This window comes from Anguilla rostrata, chromosome 4, assembly GCF_018555375.3.
Source record: "Anguilla rostrata isolate EN2019 chromosome 4, ASM1855537v3, whole genome shotgun sequence".
Classification (NCBI taxonomy): Eukaryota; Metazoa; Chordata; class Actinopteri; order Anguilliformes; family Anguillidae; genus Anguilla; species Anguilla rostrata.
In genome coordinates, this window is record NC_057936.1 from 22,370,023 (window position 1) to 22,389,266 (window position 19,244).

Below are 19,244 nucleotides of genomic sequence, written 5' to 3' on the forward strand. Positions count from 1 at the left end.
ATTGAGTATTATACCATATTTAAGGTTTTTTAATGGATTTATTTGTTCTATGTACAGCATATTACAAAAAAAATGTAACAACACAATCAGAAACTACAGGATCAAGGAGTCTGATGAATTTATTATTATTTTTCAATCACAATTCAGAATTGCAATTAGCTTTATATAATCAGATACATATTTATTATACAAAACTCAACTTACAAGACACAAATATTAATCTTAACTTATACACTCCATAATGTACCTTGTGAAACTTAGTATAGCATAATAGAGCTTTGAATTATGCCATGCATGGTTTTCTGCAGACAATAGCTGATTTTAATGCTGAGCATGATCAAAAAAAGGGCAAAGGCCGCTCATGAAATCCAGCCAGAATGGTTCCCTTTGCTGGTGGTTGTGGGTGATCAGAAATGCATCTGATCCTCATTAGAAAAAAATGTCAGTTTCCTATGCATTTAATATCACCACCTTGCTGAATTATTAGCTATAGAATGGAAATTATATGGTTATGTGTTATATGGTTTGTTAAAACTTCTTTGGGTTGGTATTTCTTTTTTTAGAATTATGAGCTATACACACAATGAACCATGCCTCTGAAATGATGACAATCAGTGAGTGAGCATCTAATTAAACTTTCTTTAGTTGCCTCCACTACATTACCCCCTTAGGTAATATGTATATTCATTTCATGTTTTTCCTAGTTGTACTCAAATATGAATTTCCTAGATTCACTATCATAATACAAACTGCTGATTTGATTATTAAAAGTATTACAAGCAGCAGAAGACATTTTACACGAACTATATATTATTGTATAAATTAATTTATCTTTGCTGAAGACGTTCAGCTTTCAATCTATTAAAGTCATGTTTACAGACCAATACAAAAGCGATATTTATTGTCATCCTAAAGTAAGAAAGACTGATCTGACAGTCAAATAAAACTTTTAGAAACTATTTGTGGTGTGGGGATGGCTGGTTTAAGCAGCCACACCCGCCCTGGGTCAAGCTAATTAGACCTGGCCAATTGGATAATTGGTTAAGAATTAGATAATTGGCCAGGCTAATTGGACCCAGGAACAGGAGTGGCTGCACCTGTGCGTAGTGAGGTAATCACTGCGCACAGGTTAAATCTGCCATCCCCACCCACACCAGACAGCTTCGGTCATGACAGGGTTTAACATCTGCTCATTTGGCTATACCATCTTGCCAAACCCTCGTGGAATAAATGTGGACTGTTTTAACATCATCTCCCTGTGTCTCTGTGCTGGAGGGCCCCAAGAAAAGCCACTTTGGTGGCCTGTGGCAGGCGTGTTTGCCACACTATTCCATACCATGTTTAAAAAAAGGACTTGTTTCATAACCCAAGTACATGCATGGAAGGACTAATGTACTTCATCACAATTATATATACTTATTGTGTACTGGCCAAGCACAATTTCAGATATATTCTCTGGTCAGTGTTTTGAATAGACCTGTCCCATTTATTGAGGCCAAACGAAACACAGTGCAAATCGTGTCAATTTATGGGAAAATTGTCTCTAGTATGTAGTTAAAAGGCAGACATCTTAGCACTTTGCTAGCTATTCCTATTCAAGTCTATTGTGAAGACAAGAAGAAATAATTCATTATGTTACATACTGGGAAAATACTTCCAGCATCTTGTGGAATTAATTTAACGTAATTAATTTAATTCATTTAGAAATAAGGGGTGACTTTACAATGTTTTCCAATGCTCGTGCTATAAATAGCCCTGGAGGCAGTTTCTCTTCCAGTAATACAGGAAATGTATTGTGATGAAACAAACTGAGCAAATTAAAAAAAAAAAAACTGATATATGCTGATATGTTTTTTGTTTGTTTGCTTTTTGTATCACTGCACTTTAGACACTATACCCATCAGAAAATCCAATGCATTCTAAGCAGACACTGTACTCTTCTTTGATTATAGGATGTTCAACATTCATTATGAATTTTCCAGTGGACAGTTATTTATGCTTTTTTCTTCTTCAATGGTCATCTATTTTTCCACCCTCACTCTCTCACTCCTTCTCTGCTTACTCTCCCATTTCTCCTTGGAAAAAGAAAGTGCCCCCCAGTCATGTGCAGATAGAGTCAGGGATACTCAGGAGAGTGAATTCATTGGCCAGCACAGAAATCGGGAGAAACGGGGGGACTGCTGACTTTGGGGCTTTGCATGACAACTCAAGTGATAATTATCCACCATAATCAGATGGATTTTCAGCTGAGTTGAGCATCTTTGGACGGGGTTGGTCTCATGGGAAAGCCGGCCTATTAGTCCAGCCAGACCAGAAAGATATGGAGGATGATGTTTGGTTTGACTCCTGGGATGAGTAGGGAAGAAAATCTTCTTGTATATTGAGAGCAGGCCGTTGAAGACAAGCAAGGTACCTTCCTCTCCTTCTTTCTCCTCACTCTCTCCCAGTAACTGCCAGCGGTTGGTGGACTCAGTTGATGTCCTCGTTGGTGTACATTCCCGCTTCCCAGCGGAGAGCCCTCGTGTTTTTGTGCCTGGTGACTCGTGTGGCTTCCAGGACCTGCAATGGAACAAACAAAAAAAACCTCTCAAAATCAGATGCCAGTTGTAGAATCCAGAAACAGCATTACAGGCTTGAACTCTGCAGGCTGTCATGTGATGGATATTATGGCAAGAACGGCAATTAGCATTTCCAAAGCAGTTACTGTCCGTAAGTGTACTTTAGCAAAGAGAAAATGAGCCCTCTTACCTCATTATTCACATCATCAGTTGGCTGGATCCCAGCATACTACAAAAAGGATATGAGAAATGCTCAGTGAATTCATCTTCTAACACTTAACACTTAGGATGATATATATTTAACAAACTAAAGCCTCCACAGTATAAGCCATAGCAGGAACAGTTACTCTCTGAAAACATTTTGGTCACAAGAGACATGTTCAGTTATATTCATTGAGACAATTTCTGTGCTCATCTGTGTGAATAACACAGCATAACACATGTAATGCACTGGAATTACATTTTAAAAACAGCACCTGAAACTGCATGTCAGAGACATGCCTAAAAGGCTTCGAGCAGGATAAGACCATTTGCAACCCCATTCCTTGTCACTCACGGAGCTCTCCTCCAGCTTTAGCTTGATCCGTCTTTCCTCAAAGTCCTCCAGCAGGGTCTCTGTAAGGCCCTTCTGTGTGCCAATGCCCCCGACCTCCACCCCTGCACTCTGTGGTGTTAGGGGCGGCACTCTGGGAAGAGCTGGGGGGCCCTGTCGGTGGCCACCCCAAGGCTGGGGTGTCATTATAGACACGGAGGGCAAACGCGTAGTCAGGTGCACAGAGGGGGAGGACGGGAGAGAAGCAAAGCCCTTTATTTGAATTTTGTCTGGAAAATAAACAAAAAGTTATGAAATAATGCTATTACATTGAATATGAAAGTCAACACATAAATGGACACATAAATGTTTCAATCCATTCTTAACAAATAGCAGAATATGGGACAAATGGATAAACACACAGTAAGTAGGGAAAGGAAAAAATAATCATTATACATAGTATATCTTTTAGCAGTTAATACTAAATATCCATTTATGGGTTAATTGTCCAGTCAAAATAGTGAACAATCCTCCGTTTTTTTCAGAATGAACATCCTACTCAAACGAACTTTTACTGATACAATACTCTCAATAAGACTACTCTGCCTCTGCCCATGTTCTGTCACAGAATGAAGTCACATGATGGAAAGTGCAGTACACCGTTCTACCACCAGGTGGTCCACTTTCTCCATAACAATCCACCCACTAAATGGGAGTTGAATAAGCTATATGCTGCTTTTGCTTTAACGTACATTAACCTTCTCATTCACTAGGTTTCACTTCACCGTTTTGCTGCAAAGGAAAATCCTTTCTTTCAATAATTAACAGCAATATAGCAGAGGTCCTTCTTTAGCCTGTACCACATGGCCAAAGTTCAGACACTAATAAAAATTTAGTTGTTTCATCCAGTCTCTGAATTGTTATGAGCAAGCACATGTTGAGTGATTATGATCTCAGGTATTTATACTTGAGAAGATAATGAGAACATTGTATGTAATCTTTATTCTGGCATTTATAACCAAAACTAGAAGTAGCAATGTCCCAAACCTGGTCCAGGCCATACAAAGAGCATTGTTTTTTATTTTAGTGGTGTTTCTGGTTAGGTGTTTATTGAGCCATTTATTACATACTTATAGTTACACACTGAACATTTGACAAGTATCTCCTGTTCTTTTATGTAGCTTTTGAATGATTTTCTGCAAGATACTTGTTTTAGCCACTTTAAACACAGGCCTGTGTAGACAGAAGCATCTATCAAGAGCAATTAGTACCCCAATGGCACCTAGGATAAATAATTTAACAAATCATTACTTTAAATTGAGACAAAATCAGCCCCATGAACAAATAAAAATATTGTATAAACATCAAATCTTCATATTACCATAAACGCAGCATATTTTACTAAATGTGTATGTCAGATAAGAATACCAACGTCAAACTGAGAATGACATTCCATAAAAGTCAGGGCCAGTACAGACCATATACTATACTATACCTCCAGAACCAGAAACTAAATGACATGAAGCCATTTTCCATTTTACCTATGACCTACAAGATATTACAGTGTAAAAGTCTAGTTAACTCAAGCACATTGACACATGGGTATCAAATTGAGTATCAAAGCCTCCTACCTGAAGTGAGAATAGGGCTGGTTAATTTACTCTCTTTGCTGTCAACAGTGTCTGTGCTCCAGGGGGAAGACAGACTGGAACCACTTTTGGCTACCCATTCCTCAGGGAGCACAGTGGGGAGAGGCTTTTCCTGTCTCACGTCCGCTTCCTTCGAGCACTGCCGAGATGTTCCGCCTTCATCGCCATGTTGCAAGGGACTTGAGTCCATTGTAGTGGAAGCTGTCTCCAAGCTGTCAAGGCCACCGTTCAAGGACAGGGAAAGGCCTCCTGATTCACGCAGCTTTCGATGCTCCTCCTCTCGCTTCAAGTCCCACTCAATCTCTTTTCGGATGGCATCTGGAGTATCCACCCTCCGGGGCCTCATGTTGAACTGCTCAGAGAGACCATGCCAGGGTAGGGTGGGCTTATCGACAATGGCCAGTCCCTGTAATGGCGATGTACTGTGTGTGTCACAGGAGGGAGATGAGGTGTCTGTGAAAGAGGAAAGACCTTTTGCTGAGGCCGATCCTTTGTTTTCCTTGATCAATGGTGAATAATTAAATAAGGTGCTCTTGGAAGAGGTGTATCTCTCACCGTCTGTGTCTGCAGGGATAGACTGGGGTAAGGCTTGTGTTGTGCTATGACCCCTCTTCCGGCTGCCAGGACTTTGTAATGAATACTCAGGACTAGTGAACCACAGAGCAGCTTCATCAGGGTGTCGGTGAGGACAACAAGGGGAAAGTATGTCAGTCTCTGGGCTCTTGGTCCTCACAACTGACATAAAGGGCTCTGGAGACTTTCTATCCTCTTCAACACCTGGCCTGACCTGTTTGGCATCCACTAAGTTCCTAGTGTGGCTCGTCTTAGTTGGTGTGACTGGAATCTGGTCCTCTTGTAGCTCAAAGACTCTCTTTCTCTCCCCAAGCACCTGGGCTGTTCCACGGTCATATAAACCTGGAACCTTCCCTTGGTGTTGAAGATCCTCTTCTCTTCGACTGTCTTGCTCAATCTCTCGTTGTATCAGGAAGCTCACCCGGTTTTTTTCCCTAGCTTTTATGGGTGTCAGGGTCGGGCTTGCCTGAGAGAGCAAAGGCTTAGTCTTAATCTCCACCATCTCCTTTACATCAGTTCGCTTGATTCCTCGTTCACGCCGGAGGCTCTCCTCCCTTTCTTGGGCGATGCGAATCTCTCGCTCAATGGGTGTCTCTCCCTTACTTGTGGACGAGGGCACATCTGCACTTTCAACTCTCAAAACTTCATTAGAGACACTGCCATCATAAGCATACCCACCATTTGGGTCTAGTGACAGATCCTCCAATCCAGAGTCTAGGTCATCAACGCTGCTCTGCATCTTGGTGCCTTTCTCTTCAACGACAGACACAGTCGCCATTTCGCTGGTGAACACTGCGTTGTTGTCTGGGTTAGACTTTGGGCTTAGGCTCAACTGTTCCTCCGGGAGGCCATCCTTATAAGCATTCCCTGATGTGACCATAACCTCTGGTGGTGAAGGCTTTTCCTGGTGTTCAGGAAATTGCAGGATCTGCTGGGGACTTTGCAGGAAGGGGTTGCGCTTGCATTGTTCCATCATCACAAACTGCTGTCGTGCTGTGCTGAAGCTGATCTTCTCAGTGTCTATGGTGCCTGGCTCCACCCCAGTCTGCTGCACCTCCACTGTGACTGGGCTGAAGCTCAGGCTCAAGCCCTCCAGCAGCCTTTGAGGGGAGTAACTGAGGCCCAAGCTCTCCAGTACACTCCACTGCTCTTTAAAGGCAGGTTTGATCTTGGGGGCCTGGCTGCGGATGATCTCCATTCTCTCTTTAATCTCTCCCTGCTCCTCTGTGTCCTCTATATCCTCAACCCTGTAGCGGGAATCGCCGTTAACCTCCTCAAATAACTTCTCTGGCTTCCTCTCCTCCACATACGCCCGCAGTTTGAAGCCATTTTCCTCTTTCAGAACTGCTAGCTTGGCCTCTCTATCTGGGGATGACATCCAAGCCTCAGTCTTCTCCGCCTCATTACTCCTTTCTTCGAAGGAGTAGAAGCCACAGTGGGATCCTGAACTGCTGGGGCTGCTGGGACAGCTGGGGCTGCTGGGATGCCAGTCCCCACTGACACTGCTTTCATCAGAGACTGAGACCTGTCTGGCCTGCACCACCACATCTCGCGGACTGTCCCCCTCATTAGACGTCACTGTTACGGAGGGCTGGGAATGCATTATGGTGATGCTGTCATAGCTGAAATCACTTGCTTCCAAGGTCTCTGAGTCAGTCTGCTTTGTACTGGGGCTCAGTAGTGTCCTAAGGTCTTTCATCTCCAATTTGGGAGAAAAGGGCTGCATTACCCACTTCTTGGGTGTGCTCTCCATTGGTGCAGAGTCCCCCAGTGTAGACAAAGGAGCTTGTGCAATTGTTTGGTCAGAATGGATCAGAACTCGATCATCTTCCTGGGTCAATGGCAATGCACAATGCAGGTTGTCCGATGTAAGGTCTGACTGTTTCTATAACCACCAAAAGAAAAAAGTATATAAGAAACATAATCAAATATTTAGACAAAAGCAAATCACAGGAATACATTTTCTATAGGGACCCCAATGTCTAGATGGCAAACTTTGCAACATTGCATCGTTTCACAAAATGTAAAACAGTTAGCAAACAAAACTTTTCCATTGGGATCAAAAAGTTTGTTGCTTAATACCACAAAACACACTAATGCAATATAATTGTTGGCAATAAAATCAAAAGCAGAAGTAGTTGTTTGTAACAGCCTGCCAGTAAAAATCAGTTTGCAGTAAAACATGATGTAAATTAAGTATATAAGCCAGGTTACATCAGAAATATATCTGAGGAAGGAAAAATTAAATTGTTTCAAATAATGCATGTCACATTTATGAATTCTAGGAAATATTTTAACTACCTTATGAAAAGGCTGGTATGAGAAACCTGTAAGATTTATTTTACAGAGTCATCGTGATCAGTTTCAGTTCATGCTCAGCTCCTTTGACCTCAAGGAAAATAAATGTCTCAAGAGGAAAAATAAAAACTTTATGGTCTTACAATAAACATTCTTGCTTGGGATCATCAGAAGTGAGTGAAATGGGGGAAATAGCCTGCATTACTGCAAATCAACAAAAAGGCCAGTCAGCCAGAGCCTCCTCTGATCAGAACAAATCAGGGCCCGAGGCATCAAAAATGTTTCCTTCAAGCTCAGTGGTAATTACATGGCATCACATTGACCTTTAATAATGGAAACATTTGTCCTAAAGCAAGCAAGCACAGAGACTGGGTAAATCATAAGACCCAATATTATTTGCTCTTTCCTCTGGCATGGAACCACCCAAGGGCTGTACGTTAATTCCTTCTCAACTGAGATTCAGACAACGGTCTCTGGTTCTGCAGCCAATTGCCATACGGTTCTGGCCGGGAGCAAAGCCTTATTGTACTTCCTGTGATGCTGTGCTTTTAAGAATAAAGAAATAGGCACATAAAAGATGCCTGGAACAGTGCATAGACTGAAACACTCAAAAAAGCAATAGAATTTCTCATGCTTTTCCCATTTTCTCTCTATGACCAAGTTTTGGTAAAGGCTGCGGTTCTGTACTGCATGTCTTTTCATCTTGCCAGCAGAAGTTTAGCTAATTCTGATAAATGTAAAAATTAAATTGGTCCAGTCTAATTATCAAAAATATTTTCAGAATTGTTTCAGTGAATGAAACATACTTTTCAAAATATATACAAGCTTGGTGAAGAACAGGCTTATATCCAAACTGAAAGGACAATTTTGAGCAATGGCACTCTATCTATCATCAATTTTGGTTGAGAATTTACGGGTGTGTTTTTCTGGAAGATAATTTTGGTGGTGTTTCGAGGTGGAATTCGTAAGGCAGTAACACGTTAATGAGAGGGATTCCTGGAGAATCCAGGGGAGTGACAGAGGAATGTGTGCTCTTAAATTACACAGAATGGGGAGAGCGCTGGCACAAACAGAGGATGTTGGATTTAACCAGCAGCAGACCAGAAAGAAGGCTCCTCCTCCTAATGAAGCAGCTTCACAAAAAGTATTTCAGGACTGACATTATTCTCCTCAAACACCTGGGTGGGGTTTGGTTTAAAACCTTTTAAAAATGTATTTTAATAACAATATCTTTGAGTGTATGAGCTTGAACCAAATCATCTGTATAACTTTGTAAAAAAAAAAAAAAAGAAATATAAAAAAGTGGCCCTTTTGTTTCTGAAGTGTTTCTTAATGCAAGAGATGAAAATTTTGCTAAGCAGCTTGGAAATAAATGATAAAATTCAAATTTGCATATTAAAGCACTGGTTTCTAAAATAGTTCCACTATAATTGACCCATCACCATGAAACAGGCCTATATGATGTATAATGGAGGAAGGATAATATATAAACTATTAGGTACCAAACGGTGGCACAGTGGTAAGGAACTGCGCTTGTAACCGAAAGGTCGTAGGTTCGAATCTCGGGTAAGGACACTGCCTAAGACACTGTGCTAAGTAAAAGTTGTGTAAGTCGCTCTGGATAAGAGCGTCTGCTAAATGCCTGTAATGTAATAAACCTGGAACTTATGAAAATTTCTGACACCTTTGAAATTCACAAATCCTCTGGGAAACTGGACTGACACCCGGACTGACCTGAGTGTAACAGATTGTGATTAGGTCTTATGCAACAATATTAATTTAAAGTGTTGATTCCCATGTCTCATACCATTTACAGCATATAATTAGAATAATAGTGATAAGTATGGCATGTCCATTAAAACCTGTACCAGTCCAAAAGCCCAGATATTGCCACCAGCACTTCACTGTACATTGCCCTCTGTATCACATCAGTCATCACAATGAGCCTTTTGGCAATGGACCCACAAGCATTCACATCACTGGGTCACCTCAATCTACTTCAGAGTTGCTGATAGACAAGGTGCACAACTCAACCGATACCACTTGCTTAGCGAGCTGGTGCAGTAAATATACTAATGTTCAGGAAAGAGAAGATTCAGAGAAGCAATCTACGACATTGAGAGGAACTATACAATTGGAGAAATTGAAAGGGAGATAAGATTTGATTAGTTTTTAAAGCATTGCTATGAGCTGCTTTTTAGATGTATTGTTATTCTTTTGCTGATGGCTCACATAGGCCTTTTGGCCTTAAAGTATTTATTACAAACATATCAGAATGTTTTATACAATAATCCAGAATATTCTGAGACCATGCAACATATCGGAACTGTAATAACAAAAGCCAAACACCTACACTAAAGAACAGCTTGCAGCTCACAGAACGTCCTCAGATGCAGTTTCATCAGGGAGCTTCCACTACATGAACTCACCTTACAAATGACTGGCGGAAAAGACCGCTCGTACGCAAAGGTATTAGCGGCCACTGATAAAAAACAGAAATCATTTTTCGATCTGGGTAATAGATAGAGTACTGAGTGGAGCAGTGAGAGATGGGAACATTGATCTGAGAGACTGCACTGAAAATAAACATATAAGGTAGGGTTAAACGCACAAAAGTCAGTCCATAGTGTCCCCCCCCGCTGATGGCGGCAGTGTCCAGGTGCCCTCTAAGAGCTTGTTACTGTGTTACTGTGAGAGCATACTCTCCATCTCAGAGCGTGCGTGCACTCATGTGTTTCACATTGGACTGCGCACTCCAGATAAGCACTCTTCAGCACTCATTCCTGGAACTGCCGGCCTTGGCCCATGCTCATTGGCTGAACTCAGGACCGAGGGGAGTCACTGAGTAGCAGGAGATACAGCCACACGGCTCACTTATGAACCGTCTCCACCCCAGAGCAAAACTCTGGTAGATAAATGGAGTACTGGGAATCTAGACCGTAGTGTGCCACCGCTCACTTTTAACTCTAAGGAACGGGAAATTAAAGTGTTTGTTTAAATCTAATTAGCGATTGAAAATTCGCTTCAAAGTCAAACCTGAACATGTTGAGTTGCCAATAAAAAATACCCCAATTTAAATGATATGATAGCACATGAAATTAAGTAATAGTGATAAATGGCAATAAGACCCTGACACAGCCTAATTTCCCTTAAATTCAGACAGGAAGAAAAGTTCTACAGTGAGGTAACCAAAGACACATCAGGTACATCTACAAACTGACAAAGAGGCATATTGGTAAATGTACAAGATTATGAACTTGGAGAGATTTACTGCCTAAATAATTCTCCATGTGACACACTTTCTACTAAACACACTCTCTACTAAATTCCAACTGTCATATTTACCACTTCAACTATTAGAATTAACTTAGTAAGTAACTTAGCAGTGAGGCAGGTATACCAAAAAAATAAGACAGTAATGTGTCAGTTCAATATTAAATGGAAAATCCTTACCTTGGTTTATGCATATATATTATCAGTAGTGAGAGAATGTGTTTTCCCTCTTGTCAGTGAGTGTGCATTTCTGTCTGCCTGTCCCATCAGCCCTCAGTACTTTGCCTTTCTTGCAGGCAAAGTTCAGTATATATCATGCCAAACACGAGTACCACACCCTCCCACTAGAGAGGGAAAGAGAGCTAGAATGATAGACTTTAAAAACAACCGAGGAAGACAAAAGCGATATCCACGGATCCTCTATCAAGAGAATGCCAGGAAAGGCTATAGACGATTAGATAAGGTTATACTTTTTTAAACGAGTCCTCTAAAACGTGTTGTGAAAGAAAACAAAGCTTGAGCTGCTTTCATGGAAACATTTCATTGGTCTTACTCCCACCTCAAAATGGCCAATTTGTTAAGGAGTCCTCCCTTTGCAGAGTCACCTGAATCTCTGTTTATGATTCCTCTAACAGTGCACACTGTACTGTATGTGTTCCAGACTGTACAATTTTAGCCCTACACTGTACAGGTGAGGACCCTGGTTTTAATACATTCACTTAAAAAATGTATCATACAATATCATTAATATTTATCCCTTAACTTTGCTTATGCTAAGAGCAAACATCATAGGTAATGTATTGGATTATTGGATTGTACCATTGTTGTCTACCTCTCGGATGGAAATACACAGAAGTGAATCTATAATATTTGAAATATTTCGGAATAGCTAGAATCAGCAGGTTCATTTTGATCTTGTGAATGAATTGCACTGCTCATGCATCAGTTGCCCTTTCTTGCTAAAGTACTGACACTAGGAAGAATTTTACTGCCCTCTAGTGCCAGAGAAAAAAGGCTGTGTCTGTAAGGCCTTTGATTTGTTTTTAAAAAGTGATTCCACTTGGGGGAGGTGGATTGGGGGGACTAGAGCTCATTTTGCTGAATGTAAAATTAATAACTTTAAAACTTTTCACAAATTCAGCACAGAAAGCAAAGATTAAACCAATCTGTGTAATTCTTGTCACTTAAATGGTATTCACCGATGTAGTGGTTGCGCAAAGACTGTTGCCGTCTTGTGGATCAATTAGCTGCTGGTGTATTGTCAGCAGTGTGTGAACTTGGGCAACCTAAAGTCTGGAGACAGGGGTAATCTTCATGCTGTGAGCACATTATCAGCATTTATCACATTATCATCAAGTTAAAAGAAGAAATAAATTTGAAGACCCTCTGGATTTGATTTTGGGAATGGAAGGATGCTAGTAGGTCTCTCTTACCTTGGGCTCATGCTCCATGCTGTTACACAGGACTTGCCATGGTGGTGTGTACTTGAACATCCTGTGACTGGACTGTGTGTTTGTGTGTGTACACGTTATGCAGGTCAGTTTATGTTGTGCAAGCTTGTATGCTGCAGGTTCCAAGGTGAGATGCAGGGTCCCATCAATTGCAACCAGGTGTGATCATTCTGAAAGTTAGAAGACCAAGCAAAAGAAAGTGAAGAAAACATTACTATGGGACAACTCGTACACCTCCTTGTTATATGTGTGCATGTTTGCATTTATATATACATATGATATTATACTTCTATATTTCATTTAAATGAACACCATTATATTCTTAAATTTCCCCCTCTGTACTCCAGGTGCTTGAACAATCATATTAATACCACTACTAGCATTAGCCAGCACACGTACACTGACATAATGCATGCTCACAGCCTATCTTCATTTTAAATTACTGAGAAATTGAGCTTTGATGATGTTTCCTTGGGAATTTGACATAACCAAAATGCAAAAACAGAAGAACTTGAATTAACACACTCCAAGACTCACCTCATAGTCAGTGACACCCCCGTCAAACTCAGGTTTTGGCGTCTGTGTTCTGGTACGTGCGTTCTACATTCCGCCCCGTCTTTCCAAACGCAGGGGTAGGTCAGCCCGAGTCCCAGTGTTCCAGGCCTTGCACAGGGGCTGGGGAGTCGATGACTGCATTGGACCTGGATGCCCCGGTATAGCTCCTCCCTTTTGGTCCTATCTGAGCATATCAATCCCGCTCCCCTCTCCCCTGTCCATCAAACCTAACAGCCCGGGAGGTATAAAGGGCCTCTATGGGGTCTCGGCAGACAATGCCTGGGTGGCGTGACCGGTTCGCTGTTTTTTTTTCCCCGGCCACTGCCGCGTGTGTGCTGAGGGCAGTGGAATTGCGGTGGAATGCTGCTGACCGTCAGCAAGCTCCCCACAAAAGCATACAATTCCCCTTGCTCCTGCCCCTCTGCCTCACCCAAAAAAAAGTGACCGAGCATCCGGCCTTGTTTTGCTGTTGACGTTAATGCTTGTCCAAACTACAACTGGGCCTAAAAAGCTGCGCGTTCAGGTGGGGGAACGTAGCCAAGCCCTACAGGTAGCTCCCACGTGGGAGAGCAAAAGGCCCCTCCTTTCTGTGATGGGGCGGGGCAGCAGCCTAACTGCGACTGGCTCCAGGGGGAGAAAGAGTAGACACGCTGACACCTCTGCTCACCTCTGAGTGTTTTCGCCAGGAGCCTTTGGGTAGCGCCTGCAGACAAGCCCCAGAGGTGACACAGCTCATTTCCACATTTTTCAAAGGAAGTAAACAGAGGGGGTTGGGGGAAGAAGGAGATACGACATTGTTTTGGTGCACATCACATTTTATTTTTCATCTCAAACACTTTCTACATCACTTTCCAGTCAGAAGAGAGAAAACCTTCACAACTAACAGAGCAATAGGACCAGCAGCAGTGGCACTGTGCCACTGCTCAACTTTCACCAAGCAGTGACTGAAAGAGGGAGAATGGAGGACTCCACTACAGTAAGAGAAGGAGACATTTTTTTCCACAAGAACAGTTATTTGTATAGATATATACTTATAATATAAAAAGCATGCACATTTACAAAAGAGGCCTGGCCTGAACCAGACCACAAGGCATTGGGGGTGTGTAACACATCAGAACTGGAATGTTAGTACAGAGTGGGCGTTGTAGAGTGGAGGTCTGAGGTAACTATGGCGATGACAGTGCAATGGGTGGCAGCGAACACCAGATCGGCAGCCAGACCAGCTCCACCATGGCTACACCAATCCCAACGCTGATGGAGAACCCTACTGCCTCTTGAGCAGAATGGCTCATTAATATGCGAGTTAGAACACTTGATTTACTGCACCACAGCTATCACAGCTACTGCTATCCTACTTTCGCTCTCCCCCGAGTAAAGCCATCGCAGCCATGACGACTACGACAGTAACTCCACACTCCAGCATATTAAATGGACCACACTAAGTACAGTTTAATGTTCGGGACAAAGTTGTGTCATTGAGCTCTGGGTTAAAGGGCACATGTAATTCCATGAAGCACCCTTTCACACTCCACACTCCAATTTCTGCACTGATGAAAATTTTCTCTTTAAAGGCATAATTTGTCAAGCATTTTGTCCAGATCTGTTATGTTTCTGATGGTTCCCCATGCTTAGTTAATGGAGTTGACTTGCTTTCATTATATGATAGAAGCTTCACAAAAATAATATCTCAGATCTGAGTTTCTGGAAGTTTCTGGAAGGTAGGACAGCAGAGCTGCAAACAAGAGGCATTCCAGTTCCTAACCAAGGGATCTCAATCTCTGATTATCTCAATCAGTTAGCACCCCAATGAGAACAAACAGCAAAGTCCTCAGAAAGATGACAATTCCAGTTCTATGCTTTCTGCAGAATATGCATTTGACCAGCATACTTTCAGTTCCTCGTCTGACAACGGGTCGTTAAGCAAAAAGAACTTAATTACACGGAGCCAGCAAACCCCACCTGTGCCCACTAACACCAAGAGAAATGGGATTAATACAAGTCCTGTCAATGCAAATGTGGAACTATGCCACATTTTAGAAAGTCAAATATTTATTTTACTTAGCTTGCTTATGATACATGTATACAGTACTGTTAGTTTTATTTGAAAATGATAATTCACAGAAGCTGAGTTTAATGACACGTGTTTATGTACAGTACAGCATGGAAAAGGTGGTATACTTGTCAAGCAATGCTTAAAACACCGTCCTTGTTACACATACAGTGCATTGTTAACATCAGGGATTTTGAGCGATGTGCGTGTGCCGTATTTTTGTTTTGTATCCACTTTCAGAGATGGAAATGAATGACCAGGCTAGTGACAAAATGAAGAGTGAGCTTGCATGCTTGTAAATTTTTGCATAGGTGTGGATAGAAAAGTGTGGGAATATTACTTAGTAGAACTCAGCAGTCACCAGCAGGGACAGAGGAGAATTAAATCAATACCTCGGGCTGTTGAAGTTAGTGTATTGGCTGTTCCATGTATATTTCCACACCTTTTGCATTGGAAAATAGGCGTCTGTTTTACACTGACACCAGTCTTAACCAAAGTATTTGGTGTATGATATTGTCAACCATCTTTTTATCACTTCACCCTTACTGTACTTTAATGCACATTAGTTAAATCAAGTTCATCTTGGTAGGCCAAGTGTTTTGAATTGAAATGATCTCATTTCTGAGTTAATACATTATAAATATGTACCTGTCATATGGACAATGAAACAATACACCCTAAGTGCTATTTTCATACTTATCCAAATATGAGCTAAACAATGTTTTAAAAAATTATCTTTTGAAACAGACTCTACCACACACCTGTGATGTCATACAACTGGTTTAAGATTTTAATCCAGACCATCCAGTATTCTGCCAACTTTTCAAACAAAATGTTTATTTTGCTTTTAAGTATGGGCCTTTTGTTACATCAGAGCACCTTGGCCAAACTGAGCTGGTTTTCCCAACAAGTGATTCCGCATCACCTCACCAATAAAACACAGACGGCAATAATCACATGACCTTTCAGCTCAGCCAGACATTTTGCTCCTAATTTGCCTCCAGAATAAATGCTAGCTCCTACCACTCATAATGTAGCAAATAAAAAAATAATAGAATGATGAATGAAACATAATCATTCAAAGTTAGCCACACAGCCAAACAGCTACCATGTCCAAAAAAGTTGTAGCAACATGAACACTGAAGCAAAACTGACCACTTGGTAAAAGACTCTTCAGACAACTTTCTGGAATGTGAAGAGATTTCATATCCCTGCTTTTGCTTCAGGTCTTACATGGTCAAAGATACACACCGAAATCCATCATCGACACAGACGCACAGGCAGTTATTCTATGACCCGTTTGTTGTCATTAACATGTGAGGAGGGTACCGAGGCCTTAACAAGGGCACAAAAAGCCTGGCATAGAAGTTCTGAGAAAGTTTAGTTGAGATAGTGTGTCATGACCTTAATGGGGATAGATGGAAAAGTACACACACTCAGTATGTACCCCCTCTTTCATGCATTAGAAAATGCTTCAGTCAACCACACACACGCAGGCACACAACTGTAGCACTAAATAAGATCAGCATCAACAACTCGTAACTTTCCATTGCCATCAAGTTTAACACAAACTGCGTTGAGCTTCAAATTAATCAAAGGCATACTTGACACTGACATATTCTCTCGATTATCTACTTTTAACACAGGCTGTTGATCTTCAAATGCAAAGGCGTCAAGCGCTATCCGGCTATTTTCAACGGATCCTGATTAGTCTGAGAAATCAAGCTGAATGGAGTGAACCAGATGGACATCACTGCTTACACAATGGCATTTATTTCCAGTCTCAGGCTTCAGTATGAAACACCATTCAATTCAGTACTGATATTCAATCACTGTCATTACTATCGTTAATATTGAGATGGGTGGCTATTTCTGATTTGGTTGCAGGAGAATGCGGACAAAAGGACAAATAACTTGTTTTTTTTTTTTTCTGTTCCAGAAAGAAATGTTTGTGTTTGAGAGTCACACGACAGCGTGAGGAGGCCACAAAGCTGTAGATTTCAGAATATTTTACAGTACTAACAGCATGAAAGCCTGTAAAAAGCACTCAGCGCATAGGAGATAGAATCTTTTAAGGTCTCCAATGGCCATTCTGATGACATTAGAGGGAAATCTGTGTCTTAGCACACATAACAAGTAGCTGTTACAAGACACCAAAACACAGTTTCCCATCTGCGACATCCCACTTCAATGATCTTCCCTCTTATGGAGTATGCGTGAAATGTAGTAATTATTGTTCTTTCTTTCTGGAAAACAAAAACCAAACAAATACTCTCACAGCATTATCAGTCATAAATATATCAATGCAGTCACTGAAATTATACATTTTCTTTGTTCCCGCTGGTTAACTTCATTATGACCTTTCTGAAAAATAAAATGTATTAGCATGGTATATAGTGCACTGAATCCAATGTTACAGCACACAGCAACCAGGACTTTTCTCAAAATAAAAGCAAAAAAAAAAAACCCAAAAAAACAAAAACAAAACAAATAAATATATCTTTAAAATACATAATTTATATAGAGAGATATACATAGAGATATATGTGTCCTTCATACGGTAAGATAAGACTATAAAATTTATGACAGTGTATAAGAGATGTCATTTAAAAAAATATTTATTGGACAGCGCTTGAACAACTTAAGCTCTGGGTGGGAGGGTTGTAGTCCCTCTCTGTTGTCAAATCTCAAAGGTAAAAGTGTAATATAGAGGCACCGATCACCTTTGACAGCTTGTTTTAGTGGAGACAATGGTACACTCCAGATGCAAACACAGAGAGAAATAATGAAAAAGGAAAAAAAAAACAAAAAAACAAAGATTAAAAATACAAAAATCAAAAGAAACTGGGGAACAACTGCTGCTCAAAAGATACAGAACATTTTTCTTGTAGTCGTTGGTAAGTTCATTTGTTGCTGTTTTTCATTTTTCCTTGAAAAGTCAAGTCCCCGGGGAGCAGGTGATCACATGACGGAGCAGCACTTGCAGGGCTGTTTCTCCTTGGTGTTGAGCTCCGCCGCGCCGCCGTCAGGCTCCCCTTTCTCCCCCGCCCCTTCCTGGGCCTTGATTGGGTCAGCCGCACTGCCATTGGGAGGGGCCTGGTCGTTCTTGGCCCCCTCTGTGCCCCCTTTGCTCTCCCCGTCTTCGATGACCACCAGCTCGGCCTTCACCGTGCCCTCCAGCCCCAGCACCTTCTTGGTCTCCGCCTCGTCGTCCACGTTCTCGTAGCCCATGAACACCATGGTGACGGGGTGCTCGGCACTCGCATCGCCCACGGCGGCCTGGGCGCCGGCCGGCTTCGCTTCCATGCCCGTGATCTCCTTCTTGGGGGTCTCCGAGGCATTTCCGGCTGCTTTTGGGGTGCCCCCGCCCTCGCCTATGGTGGCCTCGTCAGCTTTGTGAATGAGCTCTTCCACCTCCGAGGAGCTCAGCAGGTGGACCCCGTTCTCTATGGTGCCGTCGGCTCCACGAACCTCGTGCACAACTGCAGGGGCAAGACAGGTCAAAGGGGGGGTTAACACTGGTGCAGGGGGGTAAGAGGGCAGGAAGCGTGTCTTATAACAGTACGCAGCACAAATATGCTAGTGGGTTCACTGAGGATACGTATAACAGGGGAATCTGTGCAAGCTCACGCTACTCGTGGCTAATGTGCACCATACAGATCACCGCAATACAGTCAAGGCACAAGTGAAGACGAAACAAGCACAGCAGGCAGAGCAAGCGAACGAGGAAAAGTGAGAGAGGGTGGGACAAGCCAGGAAAATCCCAGCACTGCACGATACGAGGCTTGCTGTCTGTGACTCATTCATGTGAAGGAGGTGTGCATCATCTGCACTCTCGACTGTGTGTGGGAGCATGTCTGCCATTGGAGCTTCTTTCTTTCTGCACGTACAATGGGAGAAAGGTGGAAGGTGGGAGAAAACAGAATCCGCTCAGAAGCGGCCTGATGCAATCTGGAATTTGGCAGGAATTTAATTGGCATGCGGCATAACTATATTCTCCCCTGTGCATTTCATCAAGGAAGCTACATCTTTTCAAACTTTTTTTCTGAAACCATCTTGTAGAAATGTGCCGACATCACAAGCCTTAGTTTAAAAGAACCTGCTCCATGTTATTCTCCTGAATTATAATAAGGTCCTCACTCATTCAGATGGAATGCAGCAGTGCTCAGTGACACACAGTACAGTATGGCTGTCATTGGGGAGGAAGGGTGGGGTGTGTCGAGAAAGGTCGGCCTTGCTCCGCCTTTCCTGGAAGGCTTCAACGCATTTTGGCTGTGCCCCCCCAGAAAGTGAAAAGAGCAAAGC

The 19,244-nt window shown here is 42.1% G+C and overlaps 2 protein-coding genes across 7 annotated transcripts in view; both read right to left on the minus strand.

Moving 5' to 3' along the window:
* Positions 1-101: 101 nt before the first annotated feature.
* On the minus strand, positions 102-13,091 carry misp (mitotic spindle positioning). 3 transcript variants are annotated; one of them, XM_064331424.1, is made up of 7 exons: positions 12,872-13,091; positions 12,317-12,504; positions 4,722-7,197; positions 3,115-3,380; positions 2,749-2,787; positions 1,325-2,559; positions 102-956 (listed from the first exon to the last, which is right to left on the minus strand). In XM_064331424.1, exons 2-6 carry the CDS (start codon positions 12,374-12,376, stop codon positions 2,470-2,472), a joined length of 2,931 nt encoding a protein of 976 aa, XP_064187494.1. In that variant the 5' UTR covers positions 12,377-12,504; positions 12,872-13,091; the 3' UTR covers positions 102-956; positions 1,325-2,469. The 3 variants fall into 3 exon arrangements, with proteins under 3 accessions (XP_064187494.1, XP_064187495.1, XP_064187496.1); XM_064331425.1 differs by lacking the exons at positions 12,317-12,504; positions 12,872-13,091 and adding an exon at positions 11,064-11,209; XM_064331426.1 differs by lacking the exons at positions 12,317-12,504; positions 12,872-13,091 and adding an exon at positions 10,040-10,279.
* A 592-nt stretch (positions 13,092-13,683) lies between these two features.
* palm1a (paralemmin 1a) overlaps positions 13,684-19,244 on the minus strand; it is a 33,670-nt gene continuing 28,109 nt past the window's right edge. For all 4 annotated transcript variants that reach the window (XM_064331411.1, XM_064331413.1, XM_064331412.1 and 1 more), the window contains one exon: positions 13,684-18,421. In XM_064331411.1, the coding sequence (XP_064187481.1) occupies positions 17,901-18,421 (521 nt within the window). In that variant the 3' untranslated portion in view covers positions 13,684-17,900. The remainder of the gene's footprint in view (positions 18,422-19,244) is intronic.

Bases quoted from the DNA above. Each gene is read 5' to 3' on its own strand.
- misp (XM_064331424.1), bottom strand. From the start codon at position 12,376: ATGTTCAAGTACACACCACCATGGCAAGTCCTGTGTAACAGCATGGAG. The intron at 7,198-12,316 runs GTAAGAGAGACC...TGGTGGTTATAG, and splicing joins GCATGGAGCATGAGCCCAAG to AAACAGTCAGACCTTACATC. The intron at 2,560-2,748 runs GTAAGAGGGCTC...GTTCCATTGCAG, and splicing joins CTGATGATGTGAATAATGAG to GTCCTGGAAGCCACACGAGT.